Source organism: Carcharhinus amblyrhynchos, chromosome 11, assembly GCF_965287045.1.
Source record: "Carcharhinus amblyrhynchos chromosome 11, sCarAmb.v2.hapA, whole genome shotgun sequence".
Taxonomy (NCBI): domain Eukaryota; kingdom Metazoa; phylum Chordata; class Chondrichthyes; order Carcharhiniformes; family Carcharhinidae; genus Carcharhinus; species Carcharhinus amblyrhynchos.
In genome coordinates, this window is record NC_137334.1 from 90,516,491 (window position 1) to 90,539,965 (window position 23,475).

General features: G+C 47.7%; 1 protein-coding gene across 1 annotated transcript in view; it reads left to right on the forward strand.

Annotated features, from left to right (window-relative positions):
- Positions 1-23,475, forward strand: part of slc23a3 (solute carrier family 23 member 3) — a 71,368-nt gene that overhangs the window by 46,887 nt on the left and 1,006 nt on the right. The window contains exon 11 of the mRNA XM_080198322.1: positions 856-951. Coding sequence (XP_080054448.1) covers positions 856-951 — 96 coding nt within the window. The remainder of the gene's footprint in view (positions 1-855; positions 952-23,475) is intronic.

Genomic DNA, 23,475 nt, shown 5'->3' on the forward strand with positions numbered 1-23,475 from the left:
ACCTCTCTACCTCATTTTCTGCCCTCAAGACACTCCTCCAAACCCCCCTCTCCGACTGAGCTTTTGGTCACCTGGTATCTCCTGGTGAGGCACGAAGTCACCATTTGTTTTGTTAAGCCCTCGTGAAGCAGTTTCATTGCATTTAAAGGTGCTATATAGATATCAGTTGTTGTTGCACTTCATAAACTGTCGCTTGCTTCTGAGACAGGAGATTGTGGGTTCAAAACCCACTCCAGAGACACGAGGGCAGGTTCTAGATTAACTCTCCAGTATAGGAGGGAGCGCTGCACTATCAGAGGTGCTGCCTTTTGTACCAGACATTTAACTGAGACCTTCTCAGTTTGGACATAGAAACTAGAAATAGGGAAAGACCACTCAGGCCTTCAAACCTGCTCCACCGTTCATTATGTTCACGGCTGATCATCAAATTTGATATCCTGATCCCCCCTTCCTCCCCATATCCCTTTACCCCCATCGAGTCTGCACCAAACACAATCCCACCCAGGCCCTATTCCCATGACCCCACATATTTACCCTGCTAATCCTCTAACACGGGGGTCAATTTAGCTCGGCCAATTAACCTAACCTGCACATCTTTGGACAGTGGGAGGAAACCGGAGCACCCGGAGGAAACCCACACAAACATGGAGAGAATGTGCAAACTCCACACAGACAGTGACCCAAGCTGGGAATTGAACCCGGGTCCCCGGCGCTGTGAGGCAGCAGTGCTAACCACTGTACCATTGCGCCGCCCTAGTTTCTTGAGGTAGTGAAGGTGATATATAAATGGAAGTTCTTTATTAAACAAAGGTTAATAATAGCTTTCCTTCTGTCTTTCCGGATTGTTCTGTGTAGGTGTACGGAGCCTGGACATCTTTCTCCTTGCCCTATTGATGATGCCCATCATTCAAGGAGGATACCTGGCCTTCCTTCTGGATAACACTGTTTCAGGTGAACTTGCAAACCTTCCTGTTGTAAATGGACTTGTCTCTTTGTAGTATTGGCCCTGACTGGGGTCACAGTGCAAAGGTGGAGTCACTGTTCATGTTACAACACTCACATCAAATAGGGGCATGTGTGATGGTATAACACCACCTTCTAGCACCATCACAAAGGAGAATTCTTGTTTTAAATCTCTTATCCTTTCAGGGGATGTAGGCATCTCTGACAAGACCCAGCAATTGCTGCCCATCCCTAACTGCCTTTGAATTGAGTGGCTTTGAACAGCGCAGTGTCAACCACATTGCTGTGAGTCTGGAGTCAGATATAGGCCAGACCAGATAAGGATGGCAGATTTCCTTTCCTAAAGGGTATTAGTGAACTCGATGGGTTTCTACAACAATCAACAAATGGTTTCATGGTCACCGTCACTGATACTTGTTTTCAATTCCAGATTTATTAATTGAATTCAGATTCCACTAATTAGGTGTGACACTGTGGCACTGTGGTTAGCACTGCTGCCTCACAGCGCCAGGGACTCGGGGTTCGATTCCCAGCCTCGAGTCACTGCCTGTGTGGTGTTTGAATGTTCTCCCCGTGTCTGCGTGGGTTTCCTTCGGGTGCTCCGGTTTCCTCTCACAGTCCGGGGATGATTGGCCATACTAAATTGACCCGAGCGTTGGAGGATTAGCTGGGTAAATGTGTGGGGTTACGGAAATAGGGTGGGATTGTGGACTCGATGGGCCGAACAGTCTCTTCCTGTGCTGTAGAGATTCTATGATTCCCCAGGAATGAATTTCCCCATGCAAGGCCCCATCCTTACAAAAGACCATTTGTGTGGACAATCATGAAGATAGAGGAGCAGGTAGAGATTCTAAGGCCCCGGCCTCTCAAACTGTTTCACTTTTAGTGCATTATCCTGACCCAGTGACTGCTGTTATTTGGGAAAACATGTTTCTACACAGCAAGATCCCACAACCGTGAATGTGGCCCAGCGAGAGTGTCCTGCATTTCTAAGAGCATTAGAAAGAGGAGGAGTCCATTTGGCCCCTCAGGCCAGTTCTGCCATTTAATTAGGTGAAGGTTGATCAGTGCCTCAACTCCATTTACCCTCCACCTTCCTCGAAACCCTCACTCAACAAAACCCAGCAGGCCTTCTGGAGGCAGAGGATTCCACATCTCAAGCAAAGTTAGAAATAACAGTCACTGGGTTCTTTAGCATTCAACTGAGCAGGGCCTTAGATTAACATCTCACCCGGGAGAGAGCCCCCCCCTATTAACTAGGCTGAAGCCTCGATCGAGCCTACAACTGACTTGGAGGCAAGAGTGAGAACAATCAAACCAAACTGATCCAATTTTCTTGTTTCCCTGGTGCCAGTAGTGGCCAATGAATTTCAGGGATGCAATCCCTACAAAACGTCAACTGTGAGATGTGATTCTGTGACTGGGCAGCACTTGTGGAACAATCCTAACTGTGCTAAGAGCCACATTAACAACCCATTTGAGATAATCAGTCAAGCCCATAATGTGGCTCATTTACACATGGGGGAAGAGACACACAGTCACACACAGAGACTCGTTCTCTGAAAACAAAAGGAACATGTTCTAGCCCTGCACTTTTTTTGTATTACCTGGGATCATGGGAGGGGTCTAATGTTACCCATTTCTTCCTCTGTGGCAACATCAGAGCCGATCAGAGATTATTTGCCAAACAGTAGGTGCCCTTTTCTCCAGGAGTATAAATTGTTGCGATTGTTTGAAATTTGATATTCTTGTCCTGATGAGTGCAAGGCGAAAAGATTCGACAACACGCCTCTCTTTCTAGCAAATTCACAACCACAGGAAATGGGTAGGGTGATAAGCAGCCTTTGACCAGGTGCCGGCAGGCTGGCATTTCCCTACCCACTTGGCTGCAGCCAAAGGGAATTCTGAAGTCCGTAAATGTTCACAGTGCCTCTCTCTCTCTCTCTCTCTCTCTGAAATTCCTGGTGATTTTGCAGGATTGCCCTGATGCGATTAGGGCTCTTAGTTTTTATTGCTCCCACACAAATCCCAAGGCCCTGAGCAGTCGTAAAAAAAAAACAGGGAGAGAGAAAAAAAACCTGTTCCAGTTGATTGGGAATGTGACTGGATAGCCAGATGCACACTCAGTAACCAGCTCAGTAACCGCTGAGAGGGAACAGCACTGTAAAACCCAGGGCCCCGTGAACCAGAACAATCTTTTTATGATTGCTAACAACCTCGTGTTTGTACAAGGTAATAAAAATTAACATCCCTAATTGCATGTGAAGGATACTTGCACAGCTAACAACTGACTGACCTGAATCAGCAAGATAGGCCGACTTGTGGGAACGGTGTGTGTGCGTGTGTGTGTGTGTGTGTGTGTACGTGCACGTGTGTATGTGCGTCTGTGTGTTTGTGCGCATGTGTCTATGTGTGTGTGCGTGCACGTGTGCGTGTGTCCGTGCGTGCGTGTGGGTGCGTGTGTTTGTTTAAAAAGGGCTGCAGGGAAAATTGCAGGCCGGGGAGCCTCACATCTATGGTGGGTAAGTTGTTGGAAAGTACTTTGAGAGACAGGATCTACAGGCATTTAGAGACGCAAGGACTGATTAGGGACTGTCAGCACGGTTTTGTGAGTGGAAAATCATGTCTCACAAATTTGATTGAGTTTTTTGAAGGGGTGACCAAGAAGATAGATGAGGGCAGTGCGGTTGATGTTGTCTACATGGACTTTAGCGAGACCTTTGACAAGGTACCGCATGGTAGGTTGTTGCAGAAGGTTAAATCTCATGAGATTCAGGGCAAGATATCTAAATGGATACAAAATTGGCTTATTGACAGAGGGTGGTTGTAGAGGGTTGCTTTTCAAATTGGAGGCCTGTGACCAGCGGTGTGCCTCAGGAATCAGTGCTGGGCCCACTGTTATTTGTCATTTGTATTAATGATTTGGATGAGAATATAGGAGGCATGGTTAATAAGTTTGCAAATGACACTAAGATTGGTGGCATAGTGGACAGTGAAGAAAGTTACCTCCAATTGCAATGGGATCTTGATCAATTGGGCCAGTGGGCTGACGAATGGCAGATGGAGTTTAATTTAGACAAATGCGAGATGATGCATTTTGGTAGATTGAACCAGGGCAGGACTTACTCAGTTAATGGTAGGGCATGGGGAGAGTTATAGAACCAAGAGATCTCGGGTTACAGTTCATAGCTCCTTGAAAGTGGAATCACAGGTGGACAGAGTGGTGAAGAAGGCATTTGGCATGCTTGGTTTCATCGGTCAGAACATTGAATACAGGAGTTGGGACATCTTGTTGAAGTTGTACGAGACATTGGTAAGGCCACACTTAGAATGCCGTGTGCAGTTCTGGTCACCCAATTATAGAAAGGATATTATTAAACCAGAAAGAGTGCAGAAAAGATTTACTAGGATGCTAACAGGATTTGATACATTGAGTTATAAGGAGAGGAGGATAGACTGGGACATTTTTCTCTGGAGCGTAGGAGGCTGAGGGGTGATCTTATAGAGGTCTATAAAATAATGATGGGCACAGATCAGCTAAATAGTCAATAGCTTTTCCTAAAGTTAGGGGAGTCTAAAATTTGAGGGCATAGGTTTAAGGTGAGAAGGAAAAGATACAAAAGTGTCCAGAGGAGCAATCTTTTCACACAGAGGGTGGTGAGTGTCTGGAACAAGCTGCCAGAGGCAGTAGTTAGAGGCGGGTACAATTTTGTCTTTTAAAAAGCATTTAGACAGTTACATGGGTAAGATGGGTATAGAGGGATATGGACCAAATGTGGGCAACTGGAATTAGCTTAGGGGTTTTTAAAAAAAGGGAAGCATGGACAAGTTGGGCCAAAGGGCCTGTTTCCATGCTGTAGATCTCTATGACTCTATGTGTGTGTGTACATGTATGTGTGTATGTGCATCTGTGTGTGCTCATGTGTATATATGTGTGTGCGTGCATGTACGTAAATGTGTGTGTGTGTTTGTATTTTGGGGAGTATTAAATAAGGGGGTGCTTTGAACAGTCTGGGCAAAGTAGAAAGAAACTCATGCTGAAAGTTACACATGTCTTTGTCTCTCGCTGTGTCCCATTCTCGGTCATCTACATTGGCTTTTGGTCCAAGAATATCTCACTTTTAAAATTCTCACCTTGCCTACTTGAGAAAGGCCATTCGGCACTGGGGGGAGGTGCAGAGAAGATTCACTGGGTTGATCCTGGAGTTGAAAGGGCTGGATTATCAGGACAGACTGAGTAGACTGGGACCATATTCACTGGAATTTAGAAGAATGAGGGGATCTTATAGAAACATAATGAGAAGAAAAATAATGAAGGGAATAGATAAGATGGAAGCAGAGAGATTGTCCCCACTGGCGGGTGTAACCAGAACTAAAGGGCAAAGCTTCAAAATAAGGGGGAGCAGAATTAGGACTGATTTGAGGAGGAACCACTTCATCCAAAGGGTTGTGGAATTCCCCACCCAGCGAAGAAGTTGAGGTTATCTCATTGAATGTTTTCAAGGCAAAATTGGAGAAATTTTTGGACAGTAAAGGAATTAAGGGTTATGGTGAGTGGGTGGGTAAGTGGAGCTGAGTCCATGAAAAGACCAGCCATGATCTTATTGAATGGCGGAGCAGGCTGGACGGGCCAGAGGGCCTACTCCGGCTCCTAGTTCTTATGTAGGTGCAATCTATTGAATGAGATGTTAAACTCAGGCCCCATCTGCCCATTCAGGCAGGTGTGAGAGATGGACTGACATTACTTTGAGAAGAGCAGAGGAGAGACCAGCCCAGTGTTCTGACCAATATTTATTCCTCAAACCAGCCTCACAAAAACACCAGATCTGGCTATTAAATCGCACAGCTCAGTGGGCAACATAGTTGCCTATGAGTCAGAAGATTCTGCATTCAAGTCTTAGGGACTTGAGCACGCAATTTTGGGATGGCATAGTGGTTAGCATTGCTACCTCACAACGCCAGGGATATGGGATCGATTCCCAGCTTAGGTGACTGTGTGGAGTTTGCACATTCTCCCCGTGTCTGCGTGGCTTTCCTCTGGGTGCTCCGGTTTCCTCCCACAGTCCGAAAGACGTGCTGGTTAGGTGCATTGGCCATTCTAAATTCTCCCTCAGTTTGCCCGAACAGGCACCGGAGTGTGGATTTTCACAGTAACTTCATCGCAGTGTTAATGTAAGCCTACTTGTGACATTAATAAACTTAAACTTAACTCAAATTTAGCACTATTCTGTGGGAGCTTGCTGTGCGTAAATTGGCTGGCCTAGATAGAATGGACGTGGAGAAGATGCTTCCACTAGTGGGAGAGATTAGAACTCGAGGGCACAACTTCAGAGTGAAGGGACGCTCCTTTAAAACTGAGATGAAAAGAAAAGAGAGTGGTGAGTCTGTGGAATTCATTGCTACAGAAGGCTGTGGAGGCCAGGTCATTGAGTGTCTTTAAGACAGAGATTGATAGGCTCTTGGTCAATAAGGGGATCAAGAGTTACAGGGAGAAGGCAGGAGAATGGGGATGAGAAAAATATCAGCGTGGTTGAATGGTGGAGGAGACCCGATGGGCTGAATGGCCTAATGCTGCTCCTATATCCTTTGGTCTTTTGGGGAAAAATGTCTCCGAGAAAGTGAAATCTTCCCTCAGGATGGCGGGAGGGGAGAATCCCATTGTCCCAGTAACAGCATTATTCTGTTGCAAAAATATACTTTAAAAATACCTCGAGGCGAAGGTATTGTCAAAAAAGGAAGGCGCAATGAAATTCACACTTTCTGCAGAGATTGAGGGGCACATGGTGGTTCTTCAGTAGGGCTGTGGGAACATTACAAGCATTCGATCATTAACAGAGAGTACAGTTCTGTTTAAATTATATACATTGGCCATGTTGCAGTCTGACACAGTTACCAGACAGTCCGAGGGTTTTGAAAGTCCCTCTGTGTGTGTTGGCTGGAAAAACCTCGCTCCGCGGCCGTTTCTCATCACACCTCGGCAGAGGCTCCCCCCCACCACCCCCCAGGTTTAGTGGGAATCTCCGCACGGCAGTAAAACCGGCAGCTGTGTCAGAACGAGCGCACTGCCACAGCAGAAAGGAGCCCCAGTTCCCCCAACTCTCCGTTCCACCGGGAACGGGGACAGGTTGGTTCGGAACGATGGAGAGGCTTGGCTCAGAAGGAGCAGCAATCGCTGATGAATCTGTATTTGCAGCCATATGTAAATAGGCCTTTTGTCAGCTGTCAGGCGAAGGGCTTCAGTGACCTGGAGCCTATCTGAAACTTATTGTTTCAACAGGATATAACTCTGCCCCGCCCACCTTGACACACATACACATCTGATGAGAACAGTATCAATGAGTTTGCAGAGAATATGATAAGGTTCTTTGAAGAGGTTTACACTGGGCAAACCACACTAGGCCTGTGAAGGTCACCCGGGCTTCAGTTCAATGTGGCTTCTCTTTCCTTCTCATTCATTGTTACAAGTTCTCTCTTGTCCCCTTCACAACCCTTTATATAGAACTATCGAACCATAGAAAGAGGCCATTCGGCTCATCAAATCTGCACCAACTCTCCAAAAAAGTATCTTACTCACTTTTTCACTGTAACCCTGCACATTTACCATGGCTAATCTGTCTAATCTGCACATCTTTGGACACTAAGGGACAAGTTAGCATGGCCAATCCAGCTAAATTTGTACATCTTTGGATACTAAGGGGCAATTTAACATGGCCAATGCAGCTAACCTGCACATTTTTGGACAGAAAGGGGTAATTTAGCATGGCCAATCTTCTTAACCTGCACATCTTTGGACACTAAGGGGCAATTTAGAACATAGAACATTACAGCACAGTACAGGCCCTTCGGCCCTCAATGTTGTGCCGAGCTATGTCCAATCCCAAGATCAAGCTATCCCACTCCCTATAATTCTGGTGTGCTCCATGTGCCTATCCAATAACTGCTTGAAAGTCCCTAAAGTGTCCGACTCCGCTATCACAGCAGGCAGTGCATTCCACACCCCAACCACTCTCCGAGTAAAGAATCTACCTCGGACATCCCTCCTATATCTCCCACCATGAACCTTATAGTTATGCCCCCTAGTAACAGCTACACCCACCCGAGGAAATAGTCTCTGCACGTCCACTCTATCAATCCCTCTCATCATCTTATAACCCTCTATTAAGTCACCTCTCACCCTCCTCTGCTCCAAAGAGAAAAGCCCCAGCTCCCTCAACCTTTCCTCATAAGACCTACCCTCCAAACCAGGCAGCATCCTGGTAAATCTCCTCTGCACTCTCTCCAATGCTTCCACATCCTTCTTATAGTGAGGTGACCAGAACTGCACACAATATTCCAAATGTGGTCTCACCAACATCCGGTATAGTTGCAGCATAACCCCACGGCTCTTAAACTCAAACCCCCTGTTAATAAATGCTAACACACTATAAGCCTTCTTCACAGCTCTATCCACTTGAGTGGCAACCTTCAGAGATCTGTGGATATGAACCCCAAGATCTCTCTGTTCCTCCACATTCCTCAGATCCCTGCCGTTGACCCTGTAATCTGCACTCAAGTTTGTCCTACCAAAATGAATCACCTCACACTTATCAGGTTTAAACACCATCTGCCACTTTTGGGCCCAGCTCTGCATCCTATCAATGTCTCTTTGCAGCCTGCAAGAGCCCTCCACCTCATCCACTACTCCATCAATCTTGGTGTCATCAGCAAATTTACTGACCCATCCTTTAGCCCCCTCTTCCAAATCATTGATAAAAATCACAAATAGCAGAGTACCCAGCACTGACCCCTGTGGTACACTACTGGTAACTGGCCTCCAGTCTGTGCTACTGGCTATTGGTATAGCCAATCCACCTAACCTGCAAATCTTTGGGCACTAAGGGACAACACAGCATGGCCAATCCAGCTAAACTGCACATCTTTGGGCACTAAGGGGTAATTTGGTCTGGCCAATCCACCTAACCTACACATTTTAGGAGTGTGGAAGGAAACCGGAGCACCCGCAGGAAACCCATGCAGACATGGGGAGAACGTGCAAACTCCACACAGACAGTCACCCAAGCTGGGAATCGAACCTGTGTCCCTGGTGCTGTGAGGCAGCATTGCTAACCACTCTGCCACCTTGCCACCCCGATAAACTGAAATATAAAACATAATCAAAGTCCCGTTTAGCCATTATTTCCAGCATTAAGTTGCCTGCTGTTGCTGGGGGCCTCAAGTTCACACAGCATCCCTTCACTGATCAACTGACTTTCCAGTTGGTTAATGCCTTGATTTTAAAATTCCTGATTTCCATCCAGCCTTCCTCCCCTCCCTAACTGTGTAGCTTCCTCCAAAACACTCCAATGTCACTGCATTATAGAGTCGTAGAGTCATTGAGGTTTACAGCATAGAAACAGACCCTTCAGCCCAACTTGTCCATGCCACCCAGTTTTTATCATTAAACTAGAGGGATATGGGCATTTGGCCCATATCCCTCTATACCCATCTTTCCCATGTAATTGTCTAAATGCTTTTTTAAAAGACAAAATTGTACCCACCTCTACTACTACCTCTGGCAGCTTGTTCCAGACACTCACCACCCTCTGTGTGAAAAAATTGCCCCTCTGGACCCTTTTGTATCTCTCTCCTCTCACCTTAAACCTATGCCCTCTAGTTTTAGACTCCCCTACCTTTGGGAAAAGTTATTGACTATCTAGCTGATCTGCGCCCCTCATTATTTTATAGACCTCTCTCAGATCACCACCTACTCCAGGAAAAAAAGTCCCAGTCTATCCGACCCCTCCTTATAACTCAAACCATCAAATCCTGGTAGAATCCTAGTAAATCTTTTCTGCACTCTTTCTAGTTTAAAAATATCCTTTCTATAATAGGATGACCAGAACGGTACACAGTATTCCAAGTGTGGCCGTACCAATGTCTTGTACAACTTCAACAAAATGTCCTTACTCCTGTATTCACTGTTCTGACCAATGTTCCTCGAATTGTGGACATTGCCACATCCCTTGTTCCACCGTTGGCATCCGTGCCTTTGGTCACCTCAATCCTAAACTCTGTAATTCCCTTCTGAAACCTCCCTACCTCTCTCTCTATCTTCAACACGCATCTTAAGACTAAGGCTGAGAGTTTCCTGACCTTGGCTGCCGGTAGGACCTTCCAGTCCCATTGAAGTTGACACTAGTCAGGTGTTCATGCTTCTGGAAACAACAAACCAGGCAAATCACCATTGACTTGAGCGGAGCAGGAAGATCCCATTGGCGGCCAAGGACGATCCAGCTCCACTGCACACAGGGGGTAGGTAGGGCAGAGGGGTGCCTGGAAAATTCCAGCTGAACTGTTCGGCCAATCTCTTGGTCACCTGCCACAAGTTACATAGAACAACACAATATGGAAACAAGCCCTTCAGCCCAACCCATCCATGCCAACCATGGGTGCCCTCCCAGCTAGTCCCACATTCAGCCCATATTCCTCTGATTCTTTCCCATCCATATACTTATCCAAATGCTTCTGTGAAGGAATTTCCTTGGGGCATTTGATCCTGTTCAAAGCTGCTCCATGCTAAAGCCATAAGACATAGGAGCAGAATTAGGCCACTCGGCCCATCGAGTCTGCTCTGCCATTCAATCATGGCTGATATTTTTCTCATCCCCATTCTCCTGCCTTTTCCCCATAACCCCTGACTCCCTTATTAATCAAGAACCTATCTATCTCTGTCTTAAAAACACTCAATGACCTGGCCTCCACAGCCTTCTGCAGCAAAGAGTTCCACAGATTCACCGCCCTCTGGCTGAAGAAATTCCTCCTTGTCTCTGTTTTAAAGAACATCCCTTTAGCCTGAGTTGTGTCCTCTGGTTTTAGTTTTTCCTACTAGTGGAAACGCCCTCTCCACGTTCACTCTATCCAGACCTCACAGTATCCTGTAAGTTTCAATAAGATCCCCCCTTATCCTTCTAAACTCTAACGAGTACAGACCCAGAGTCCTCAGCCGTTCCTCATATGACAAGCTCTTCATTCCAGGAAATCATTCTTGTGAACCTTCTCTGGAATCTTTCCAAGGCCAGCACGTCCTTCCTTAGATATGTGGCCCAAAGCTGATGTGTTTATTGTACCTCACTAGTGCGTGAATCTGTTTGCATTCAGTAGCTCTAAGTTTAAGTTTGAGAATCTTGTAATAAAGCTTGAAGACAGATAGTGAGGAACATTGCCAATGCTCCTTTTCTAGATTGCAATGGGATCTTAATCAATTGGGCCAGTGGGCTGATGAATGGCAGACAGAGTTAATTTAGATAAATACGGGGTGATGCATTTTGGTAGATCGAATTGGGGCAGGGCTTACTCGGTTAATGGTGGGGTACTGGGGAGAATTACAGAACAAAGAGATCTAGGGGTACAAGTTCATACCCCCTTGAAAGTGGAGTCACAAGTGCACAGAGCGGTGAAGAAGGCATAGTTCATTGTTCATAACATTGAATACAGGAATTGGGACGTCTTGTTTAAGTTGTGCAAAAACATTGGTAAGGCCACACTTGGAATACTGTGTACAGTTCTGGTCACCCTATTATAGAAAGGATATTACTGAACCGGAAAGGGTACAGAAAAGATTTACTAGAACTTGATAATTTGAATTATAAGAGAGGTTGAATAGACTGGGACCTTTTTCCCTGGAGGGTAGGAGGTTGAGGGGTGACCTTATTAGAGGTCTATAAAATAACGAGAGGCATTGACAAGATAGATAGTCAATATCTTTTCCCAAAGGTGGGGGAGTCTAAAACTAGAGGGTATAGGTTTAAGGTGAGAGGGGGGAGATACAGAAGGGTCCAGAGGGGCAATTTTTTCACACAGAGGGTGGTGAGTGTCTGGAACAAGCTGCTAGAGGTAGTAGTAGAGGAGGGTACAATTTTATCTTTTAAAAAGCATTTATATGAGTAAGATGGGTATAGAGGGATATGGGCCAAATGCGGCCAATTGGGATTAGCATAGGGGTTTCAAAAAAAAAAGGACGGCATGAACAAGTTGGGCCGAAGGGCCTGTTTCCCTGCTGTAAACCTCTATGACTCTATGACCCAAGGTGTTGGGCCTTCTCTAAGATTTAGGGCCCTGACATTGCTCGATTGGCATTTGTTGTGCCACTCTAACTGCCCCTTGCGAAGGTTGCTGTGGAAGGTAATGGGATCGATGCCCACGTTCTCCACTTTGATTTTGGGCAGCACGGTGGCACAGTGGTTAGCACTGCTGCCTCACAGCTGCCAGGGAGCCCCGGTTCAATTCCTGGCTTAGGTCACTGCAGAGTCTGCACATTCTCCCCGTGTCTGCGTGGGTTTCTTCCCCCACCCCCCCCCCCACCAGTCCAAAGATGAGCGGGTTAGGTGGATTGGCCATGCTAAATTGCCCCTTAGTGCCAGGGGAGCTAGCTAGAGTAAATGCATGGGTCTATATGGATAGTACCAAGCACATCAGTGTAGACTTGATGGGCCAAATGGCCTCCTTCTGTAGGGATCCTATGAAAACTCTCCCTCTCCCTACCCACTGTAGGAGTAACTCCAATACGTAAGATTGCTGTGGTTCAAGAAGAAGGCCTATTGCCCCCTTCTCAAGGGTAACTGCGATGGGCACAATGTATGGTCTTGATAAAGTTACTGGATACAGCATTGGAGTTGCTACAGCTCCCTGCCTGAGGAATCGAGACGACACAGTTTGGTGGCTGTAAAGCAGGCAGGGAACGCAGCTGCTGTGAGCCGCAGTGTGGATCAGCTCAGAGGCACGCCTCCGAGGCTGCCCCACTGGCCTCTGCTAGTTTTTTGAACTCTTACGTGCACCGCTGGTCTCTAATCTCTCAACGGCACCGTCTCCCCGTCAGACTCCAATGTAAACAGGGGCGTCTCCGATCTTTATCAGCCCCGAGCACCTGGAATGACCTGTGGCTGAGTCACCCTGGGCACTAATCAGGGGAGGAAACATCTTTTGAAAGTTAAAAGTTAATCCTCGCATGGCGACCGGAGGTGAGGCCTTCCCCTCGCTCGCTCGCTCGCTCACTCACTCACTCACAACGAGTGAGTTCACAACGAATCAACAGCCACAGCGGGGGGTAGTGATGGTGAGCGAGGGGGATGGCAGGGGGGTGTGGGAAAGGGGTGGGCAGGTGGGAGAGGGGTGGGTCAAAGGAAGCTGTAGCTAAGGGAGAGACTGGAAAATGAAGATACAGAAACTGGGAGCAGGAGCAGGCCATTTGGCCCTTTGAGCCTGGCTGCCCCATTCATTTTGATCATGGCTGATCATCAAATTCAATCTTCTAATACCACCCCCCCGCCCCCCCATATCCTTTGGTCCCTTTAGCCCCAAGAGCCGTATACAATCACAGAAACCCTACAGTGCAGACGGAGGCCATTCGGCCCATCGAGTCTGCACCAACAACAATCCCCCCCAGGCCCTATCCCTGTGGCCCCGCGTAATTATCCCCCTAATCCCTCTAACCTACTCATCCTGGGGCACCACGGGGCAACTTAGCACAGCCAATGCACCTAACTCACACATCTTTGGACTTTGGGAGGAAACTGGAGTACCCGGAGGAAACGCATATCTAATTCCTTCTTGAAATCAGGCAACATTTCGGCCTCTGTGCTAGTGAATTCCGTACGTTCACTTCAGACGTCGGGAGGAAGCCGGAGCACCCGGAGGAAATCCACGCAGACACGGGGAGAACGTGCAGACTCCACACAGACCCAAGCCGGGGATTGAAGCCGGGTCCCTGGCACTGTGATGCAGTGGCACTGTGCCACCAGGCCGCCCTGTCAGCACAGAGTTGGTGGGCCGAAGGGTCTTTTCCTGTACTGTACTGTTCTTTGTTCACCAGAACGGGTTGGGCATGACATTTTGACTCGGAGGTAAGAGTGATAGATACCCCTGAGATTGGCTACGGTCTGCCCTTCCAGTTAGACATGGCACCATCTCAAAGAAAAATGATGGGAGTTCGCCCTGGCGTCCTGGAAAATATTTACCCTTCGAACAATGACAATGAACGAGATCGCTATCTCCTTGCTGTTTACGGGAGTTTGCTGCACACAAATTGGTTGCTGGATTTTTACATCACATTTCTAGACTCTCCAGATATAATGCAAAATGCTGCGGATGCTGGAATCTGAAACCGAAAGAGAAAATGCTGGAAAATCTCAGCAGGTCTGGCAGCATCTGTAAGGAGGGAAAAGAGCTGACGTTTTGAGTCCGGATGATCCTTTGTCAAAGGCATAGAAAGTGGGAGATGTTTATACTGCAGGGATGAGGGAATGAAAGATGAGTCACAGCCGCAGAAACCAGGGGAGAGGCTGCTAATGGCAGCCCAGAGAGAGAGAACAGAGGATGTGAATGGCCAAACGGAGAAGCTGAAATCAGAGGGTAAACTGTGACAGATGAAGAATTGGGGGGGAGGGGGAGATGGGTGGGAGAGAAGAAGTAAAATTGAGAAAAGGGGGGAAAAGGGAAGAAAAGAGGGAGGAAAGGAGGATAAAATAGGGGGAAAGAGTGTGGGGGGAAGAAAAATAAAGAAAGATAACTGGTCCCAACCCCCAACCCTCCACACCTTTTGGTTTAAGAGTCTACAGATGGTTGCTTGGTAACAGAGAGCGCGGGTATTACTGAGAGCAGCGATACTCTGTCGAAGCTTTTCCTCTTGTATTCAGCTTTCAGAAGAAGCAACAGTTTATACAGCGTGGCTCACTTACACTTTCTAGAAACAGCATCCATTCATAATCAGGGACCTGTGCTCTGCATACAAAAGGAACGTGTCCAAGCAGCCTGCCTTTTCTGAATTAAAGACATGCGTGGGAGACAATTATTCTCTGGTGCATTCTCCATGGCAACACCTTGACCAATCAAAACCCACTTGTCAACCAATCAGAGCCCTTTTCTCGTGCAGTTTAAATTGTTCCTCCCTTTAAAATTTGGTATTCTTGTATTTGTCCTGATGAGGCCCAGACAGAAATCTTTGCTGGTGTGTCATATTTTTCCAGCAATATTTGAAAATTAGTTAATTGACTGTAAAACCCTTTATCTATTCTGAGGTGATGAGAGGCGCTAGAGTAATGCAAGTCTTTCTTTCAACCTGAAACTTTGAAGGGAGCAAACTTTCACAAATACATCTTCAGGGTCACTACGTGGGTAATTCTCCCATCATTCCCCATCCACCCATTCGCATCCCACCCCCTAGAACACCACCCCCCTACACCTACACATCCCACCCCTCGCACCTTCACCACCCACAGCTCCCCCACCCACCCCAACAATCCACCCCACTCCCTTCCACCCATTCACACCTCATTCCAGCAAAACTCCACCGCCCCACACACCACCCCCCCCCCCCCTCCCACTCACCCCTCCACCCCCAACCCTCCCTCCACATCCTTCCCCCAATCTAGGGCAGCACGGTGGCGCAGTGGTTAACACTGCCGCCTCACAGCGCCGGTGAGCCGGGCCCAATTCGCGGCTTGGGTCACTGCCTGTGCGGAGTTTGCGCATTCTCCCCGTGTCTGCGTGGGTTTCCCCTAAGTGCTTGGGTTTCCCTCCACATTCCAAAGTTGTGCGGGTTAGGTGGATCGGCCATGCTAAATTGCCCCTTAGTGGCTAGGGTTATGGGGATAGGGCCTGGGTGGGATTGTGGTCAGTGCAGACTCGATGGGCCGAATGGCCTCCTTCTGCAGTGTAGGATTCTATGATCTATCCACATTCCCCCGCCCTCCCACGCAGTTGCTCCATCCACCCCACACCCCCACACTTGCACTCCGAGCCTTTCACATTCTGCCCCCCCCCCCCACACCTCCATTTCCCCCACACTTCTCCACAACTCCGCCCCACCCTTCTACCTCCCTTCCCACCCCTCCACACCCACCCACTCCCATTCTCCCCACCCACAGCCCCTCCCCATTCCCCCCACTCCAGTTGGTGGGATGTTGCGGATTGACACGACATCTATTTGTGCAGCTGCAGGAACTTTCTTTTCATGCTTTAAACATTTTATGGACAGCGTTACCTCATAAACACAACAGTACATCGTTATCATTCTTTTAAGAGTTTAAAAAAATTTTGACGAGAGGTTTTACAGCCAAAGCCCAAAACTGCACAGGAGCAGAAACATTGGCTGGGATTTTCTGACCTTGTCACGGTGGACCCACTGGGAAAACTCAGCGACCCAGACAAACAATCACTGACCTTCGACGGGACTGGATTATTCCAGCTGCGGCCGGTCGGGCCTGGAAAATCCTGCCTGTTACTGCATCAAACACCGTTTAAAATAGACAGCGTTGCCCCATTTCTGGTGGGTCACGTTAAACTCTATTAGTCAGAGAAGGTCAATGCCACGGCAAGATTGCACCAGGGACCCGGGTTCAGTTCCCGGCCTCAGGTGACTGCGCGGAGTCTGCACATTCTCCCCGTGTCTGCATGGGTTTCCTCGGGTGCTCCAGTTTCCCCCCACAGGCTGAAGTGTGTGTGAGTTAGGTTGATTGGCCATGCTAAAGCTCCCCACCTCACCATTTCTCTCTCCTTCCACCTTTAAGAAGCTATTTACAACTTACCTCTTCGATCATATTTCTTTAGATGGTTCCGTGTTTGTTTACTGTACTCCTAGGAGGGACCCTGGGATATTTTGCCATGTCAAAAGCGCTATATAAATGCACACTGTTAAATTAGTTTTGATTGATAGGCTTCCAGTTGTCAAAAGAAAAAGTGTCAATTTGTTACGGAAAATAATGAACCGTTTTAGGCTGTGCTAATCCCCTACGAGGTCCATGAGGAATCACTGATTGATTTCCCTGTGTAGACTGGTTTGGTATGAGTTCCCCTGGTAACAGGCAGTGGCCTGCCCAGCTAGAACTCAACATCTGAACCTTTTACAGGGCAGGCCCAGGACTGGGGTTCATCCAGGCTTGAAACGTTGGCTCCTCGGGGAAGGCAATGGCCTAATGGTATTATCACCAGTCTATTAATCCAGGAACTCAGCTCATGTTCTGCAGACCCGAGCTCGAATCCCCCCACAGCAGATGGTGGAATTTGAATTCAATAAAAAAAATCTGTAATGAAGAATTTACCAATGACCATGAAACCATTGTCGGAAAAACCCATCTGGTTCACTAATGTCCTTTAGGGAAGGAAATCTGCTGTTCTTACCTGGTCTGGCTTATAAGTGACTCCAGGGCCACAGAAATGTGGTTGACTCACAACTGACTTTGGGCAACTAGGGATGGGGCAATAAATGCTGGCCAGCCAGCGACATTCATGTCCCACTACTGAATATATTTTAAAAATTCTCTCTCTCCTCAAATGCTGTCAGACCTGCTGAGATTTTCCAGCATTTTCTGTTTCTGTTTTAGACCCAGGACTGGGCCTGCTGAACTCCAGTCTCAGGCAGGGACTAGTGTGTGTATACCATGGTAGTGATTTTACTTTGCATTCCTTTCCAGTTGGACTTCCTGAGTTATTATACACATGTCCAGAAAGCTTAGAAAAAGGACTTTGATTGAACATTTCTCCATCTTCATGTGAATCTCCCTGAGATACATCCCCTTGTGTGTCCATACCTCTCCTGCCATTTTACTCAGGTGGCATTGATAAGTTGGCATCTTATATTGCCCAGCATTTATTGGTAACGGTGGGACATTCTCTTGAACCTCAGCACTCCCCGAGGTGTAGGTACTCCCACAGTGCTGCTAGGGAGGGAGTTCCAGGATTTTGACCCAACAACAGTGAAGGATTGGCGATTTATGGGAGGTGATGATGGCCCAGTGGTATTATTGCTAGAATATTAATCAGAAATTCAACTAATGTTCTGGAGACCCGGGTTCGAATCCCGCCACGGCAGATGGTGGAATTTGAATTCAATGAAAATTATTTGGAATTAAGAATTTACTGATGAACATGGGACCATTGTCGGAAGAACTCATCTGGTTCACTAACACCCTTAGAGAAGGAAATCTGCCGTCTTCACCTGGCCTGGCCTACATATGACTCCAGAGTCATATCAATGTGTTTGATTCTCAGCTGCCCTCTGAAATGGTCGAGCAAGATGGCACAGCTCAGGATGGGGCAATAAATGTTGGCCAGCCAGTGACGCCCATGCCCCACGAGTGAATACAGAGTGTATTTCCGAGCCAGGGTGGTACTGCCATGCAACTGGTGTCCTTGTCTTTCTAGGCGGTAGAAGTTGTGAGTTTGGAAGGCGCTGCCTAAGGAGCCTTGGGGAGTTGCTGCAGTGATCTTGTCGATGGTTCACGCACTGCTGTCACAGTGCATCGGTGGTAGACAGACTGAATGGTTAAGGTGGATGGGCTGCTGATCAAGTGGACAGTACGTACCACCCACAGGGTAGAAGCCATGGGACCTTATTTCAGTCCTGCCTGATGGTCACACACATGCAGCAGCCAACAAGCTAGACCTCAGTTGGTATGTTTTTGGGTTGCTGGTGGAGGGGTTTACGATAATGAATGGATTGTTAGAGTCATTCGGGAGAAACTATTTCCTCTGGTGTGGGGGGGGTCCTGAACAAGGGAGCAGAACCTTAAAATAAGAGCCAGAGACAGGTGATGTCAGGAAGCCCTTCTTGACTTGCTCTGATTTATTATTGTCACATGTATTAGTATACAGTGAAAAGTATTGTTTCTTGCACGCTTTACAGACAAAGCATACCATTCACAGCGAAGGAAACCAGAGAGTGCAGAATGTAGTATTACACTCATAGCTAGGGTGCAGAGAAAGACCAATTTAATATAAGGCAGGTCCATTCAAAAGTCTGATGGCATTAGGGAAGAAGCTATTCTTGAGTCGGTTGGTACGTGATCGCAGACTTTTGTACTTTTTTCCCGATGGAAGAAGATGGAGAGAGAATGTCTGGGGTGCGGGACGGGGTCCTTAATTATGCTGTCTGCTTTGCTGAGGCAGTGGGAAGTGTAGACAGAGCCAGTGGATGGGAGGCTGGTCTGTGTGATGGATTGGGCTACATTCATGAGCTTTTGTAGTTTCTTGTGGTCTTGGGCAGAGCAGGAGCCCATACCGATCTGTGATATAACTAGAAAGAATGCTTTCTATAGTAAAAGTTGATGAGAGTCATAGCTGACATGCTAAATTTCTTTAAGCTTCTGAGAATGTAGAGGCATTGGTGGGCTGTCTTAACTAAAGTGTCAGGTTGTTGGTGATCTGGATGCACAAAGTCGAGTGGAAATCCAGAATTCTGCCCCACTCTGCCCCTCCCCACAGACAGTGTTGAGGCTGGGGGTGAACTGAAAGGTTACAAACTGAGATTGGTAGATTTTGTTAGGCAGGTGTATTTATGATCTCATTGAATGGGCGGAACAGGCTAGAAAGGCTGAATGGCCTCTTCTGTTCCTGTGTCTCTAGGTGTCGAATGATTCATTTGCTCCACAGAAGGCCAGCACAGAGCTGACTGGCCAAATGGCCTCATTCTCTGCCATCGCGACTCCATGAATAGCTTGATCTTTGGCCGAAAGTCTCGAACCGACTTTCCTCTGGCTTGGATTGTTGTGTTCAGTTGCCGTTGGCGAGGTGGAACTTGGTGTTTGACCGGTGCACACTTGCCCAGTTTGCTGGGTTAAGGCGTGACGGACGAGGGAATCAAAACGGGTGAATGGATGCAGATCAGCCATGAGCGGTGAGACAGCGAGGATGGGCTGAATGGCCTGGTATAGTTCGAATGTGCCTACGACTTTAACTCTCCTTCAGGGCCTAGGTTTGCTGAGTTCAGTTGTAGTGTTCCGAGTACTGCCACTGCTGAAACAAGCCGATCCCGTATATTAACAAGGACAGACACAGTGACCTTGCTAGCTGGCAGCAGTCAGTGTCACAACACATTTCAAAACCCTTCCATTTTAAAACAAGTGCCTTTGGAAGACTTACAAAGCTACTCAAAACATGCTTAACCGTAGACAGCTGCTGGACCCCTCAACATTTCTATTCATTATCTATCCAATTACCAGTGACTTCAGTCACCCACAGAAAAATCAGAGGAGTTGGGATTATTCTCCTTGGAGCTGAGAAGGTGAAGGAGAGATTTAATAGCTGCGTTCAATCTTAGGAAAGGTTTGTGATAAAAGAAGACAAGGAGAAACTGATTCCACTGGCAGGAGAATCAGGAATGCAGATTTAATATCATCGTGTAAAGTTAATTTTATTAGCATCACAAGTTGGCTTACATTAACACTGCAATGAAGTTACTGCGAAAATCCCCCAGTCGGCACACTCTGGCGCCTGTTCGGGTACACTGAGGGAGAGTTTAGCATGGCCAATGCACCCTAACCGGCACATCTTTCGAACTGTGTGTCGTTAGTGTGTGCTTAAACTGGACCACCTGACAGGCAACACGACAGCTCAGTGACTATCACTGTTTGCTGTGCAGATACATGGATTTGGGCCATTGTCTGCAGGAGTTTGCGCATTCTCCCCGTGCTTGCATGGGTTTTCTCTGGGTGCTCCAGTTTCCTCCCACACCCCAAAAATGTGCTCTTAGGCTGATTGGTGTAACAAATTATCCCTAAATTAGTCTCCCCTCAGTCTTCCCCAATAGGCGTAGACAAAGGCCATGGGTAGAGGAGGGCACTCATGATGTTAAAATGGCGGCGCGGGCTCATTGGGCCGAAGGCCCTGTTTCCCGGGCTGATTTTGTTCTTTGTTCTTTGAAACCCACGCAGACACGGGGAGAACATGCAGACTCCGCACAGACAGTGACCCAAGCCAGGAATCGAACCCGGGTCCTTGGCGCTGTGAGGCAGCAGTGCTAACCACCGTGCCACCATGCCACCCAAAAGCAGCGGTCACGGGGCAGGGAGGGATGGAGGGAGATGTTTGGGGGAGGTGTGGTGAAGGGGGTGTTTATTTGTTTACACAGCATGTTATGATTTGCAAGGCGTTGCCTGAAATGGTGGCGGAATTGGGCCTAATAGTGACTTTCCAAAGGGAATTGAATCGATATCAGAATGGGAAATGTCTGCAGGGTTTGGGAAAGGACAGGGAGAGTGGGACTAATTCTTCAACTCACCTCCTGTCCACCATCTACAAGGCACAAGTCAAGAGCATGATGGAATACTCCCCACTGCTCTGGACGAGCGCAGAACCAATAACGCTCATGGGGTGGAATTTCAGCAGCATGTCAGGTTCAGACTGAAATCTGATGTGTGTCTCTCTCTAGATGCAGGGCCAAGATTTCACTCCAGATGTTCTGGCATTTACTACACAGAGTATCTGGGGGTGTGGTGAGCTCTGGCAGGGCAGGGCCTGATAGAGTCCGCAAGGCCGGCTACACAGAAATCAGGGTCCCCGGATCAGCATTAGAAAATAAACTCCCTCCCTCACCCGCCTTGCCCCATGACACGGAGAATCCCCCTCACCCCACAAGCATCAGGGCAACCCCCACCCCCCCCCACCCCCCCAACCCAATGGACATCCCCATACCCCAGCAGACAAGTATCAGGGTACTCCCTCCCCACTCATCCCCCAACATGTGTATCTGTATATACCCCATCCCAACATGGAAATACCAGGAAAATCCCTTCCTCGGCATTGTGTTTCCCTCCTCACAGGCATCAGAACAACTGTGCTACCCCACGTAAGGGGGAAACCGCTCCGCCCAGTGGGGCTTCTCAGAGAACCCCCCCCCCCCCCCCCCCGGGGCACTGCCAACCTGATTTCCAGAGGTGGACCACCTTCTAAGAGAAACATATTCTTTCATTTCTGTCTTAGATGTGTGACTCTATTTTTAAACGGTGACACCATCTCCCCCCCCACCGCCACCCCCCCCACCCCAGTTCTAGATTCTTCCATTAGAAGAAACATCCTCTCCACATCCATCAGTACCCCTCGGGATCTTACGTTCCAATCAAGTCACCTCTTAGTTGTCTAACTCCAGCGAATAGACAAGAGTCATGGGTGGAAGAGGGAACTCACAGTGTTAAAATGGTGGCGTGGGCTCGTTGGGCCGAAGGGCCTGTTTCCCGGGCTGTGTTGTTCTTTGTTCTTTGGATATCAGTCTCGTCTATCCTCATGAGGCAACCAACCTACCTGTTCCAGATGTTAGTCTAATCAACTCTCTCTGAATTGCTTCCAAAGCATTTATATCCTTCTTCAAATAAGGAATAGTCCAGTGACATTACCCCTACAGCATCATCTCCCCAGTTACTCCAGATGCGGTTTTAACCAAGAACTTTGTATAGTTGGAACATAACTTCCTCCAATTTACCTTCCAGCATTCCTTTGAGAGAAAGGTGAACATTAGACCCAAGCAGCCACTTGCAGTGGAGAAGGAAATCATGCAGCCATTCCATTAAATCTCTGCCAACTCTCATCGACCAATCCTGTCAGCCACGTTTCACCTCGCTCTCCATGCAGCCAGTCAGTTTCCTATTAGCTTTGGAAGTGGCAGCTGTCCACATCTATTTAATGATTTCTATCAGGCATGGTAGTACAGTGGTTAACACTGCTACCTCACAGCGCCAAGGAACCAGATTCAATTTCCGCCTTGGGTGACTGTGACTGTTCTTCCCGTGTCTGCGCGAGTTTCCTCCCGGTGCTCCCGTTTCCTCCCACAATCCAAAAACGTGCAGGTTAGATGGATTGGCCATGCTAAGTTGTCCCTTAGTGTCCAAAATGTGTAGGTTCGAGGGATTAGTGGAGTAAATATGCGTGGTTGTTGGTTAGGGCGGGGATGGGCCTGGGTAAAATGGTTTGTCAGAGAGTCGGTGCAGATTCAATGGGTCAAATGGCCTTCTTCTTGGCTAAGATCAAGTGTCAGATCAAGCAATGTCTCATCTTGTCAGCTTGGATCTTGTTTCTCTCTCTTGTTGGGGATCTTGAATTGGATTCAATTGGATTTTGAATCTGGTTTCTGGGGCAAACAAGGAATGGATTTGGCTTTGCCCAATCTACTCTAAGCATTGGCTTTGTAACTTTAAGGATGGAGTAAAACAATCTTTTTTTAGTTGCCTCCTTCTCCACTGTAAGGATTAGAGTCACAGAGGTTTCCAGCATAGAAACAAGCCCTTTGGCCCAACTTGTCCATGTCACCCAGTTTTTGATAGAATCATAGAACCCTAGAGTGCAGAAAGAGGCCCTTCAGCCCATCGAGTCTGCACCGAACACAATCCCGCCCAGGCCCTACCCCCATATCCCTACATATTATACCCACTAATCCCTCTAACCTACACATCCCTGGACACTAAGGGGCAATTTCTTAGCATGGCCAATCAACCTAACCCGCACGTCTTTGGACTGTGCGAGAAAACCGGAGCACCCGGAGGAAACCCGCGCAGACACGAGGAGAATGTGCAAACTCCACACAGACAGTGACCCGAGCCGGGAATCGAACCCAGGACCCTGGAGCTGTGAAGCAGCAGTGCTAACCACTGTGCCACCCACTAAGCTTTTAACCACTAAGCTAATCCCAATTGCCCACATTTGGCCCTCTATACCCATCTTATCCATGTAACTGTCTAAACACCTTTAAAAAGACAAAATTGTACCTGCCTC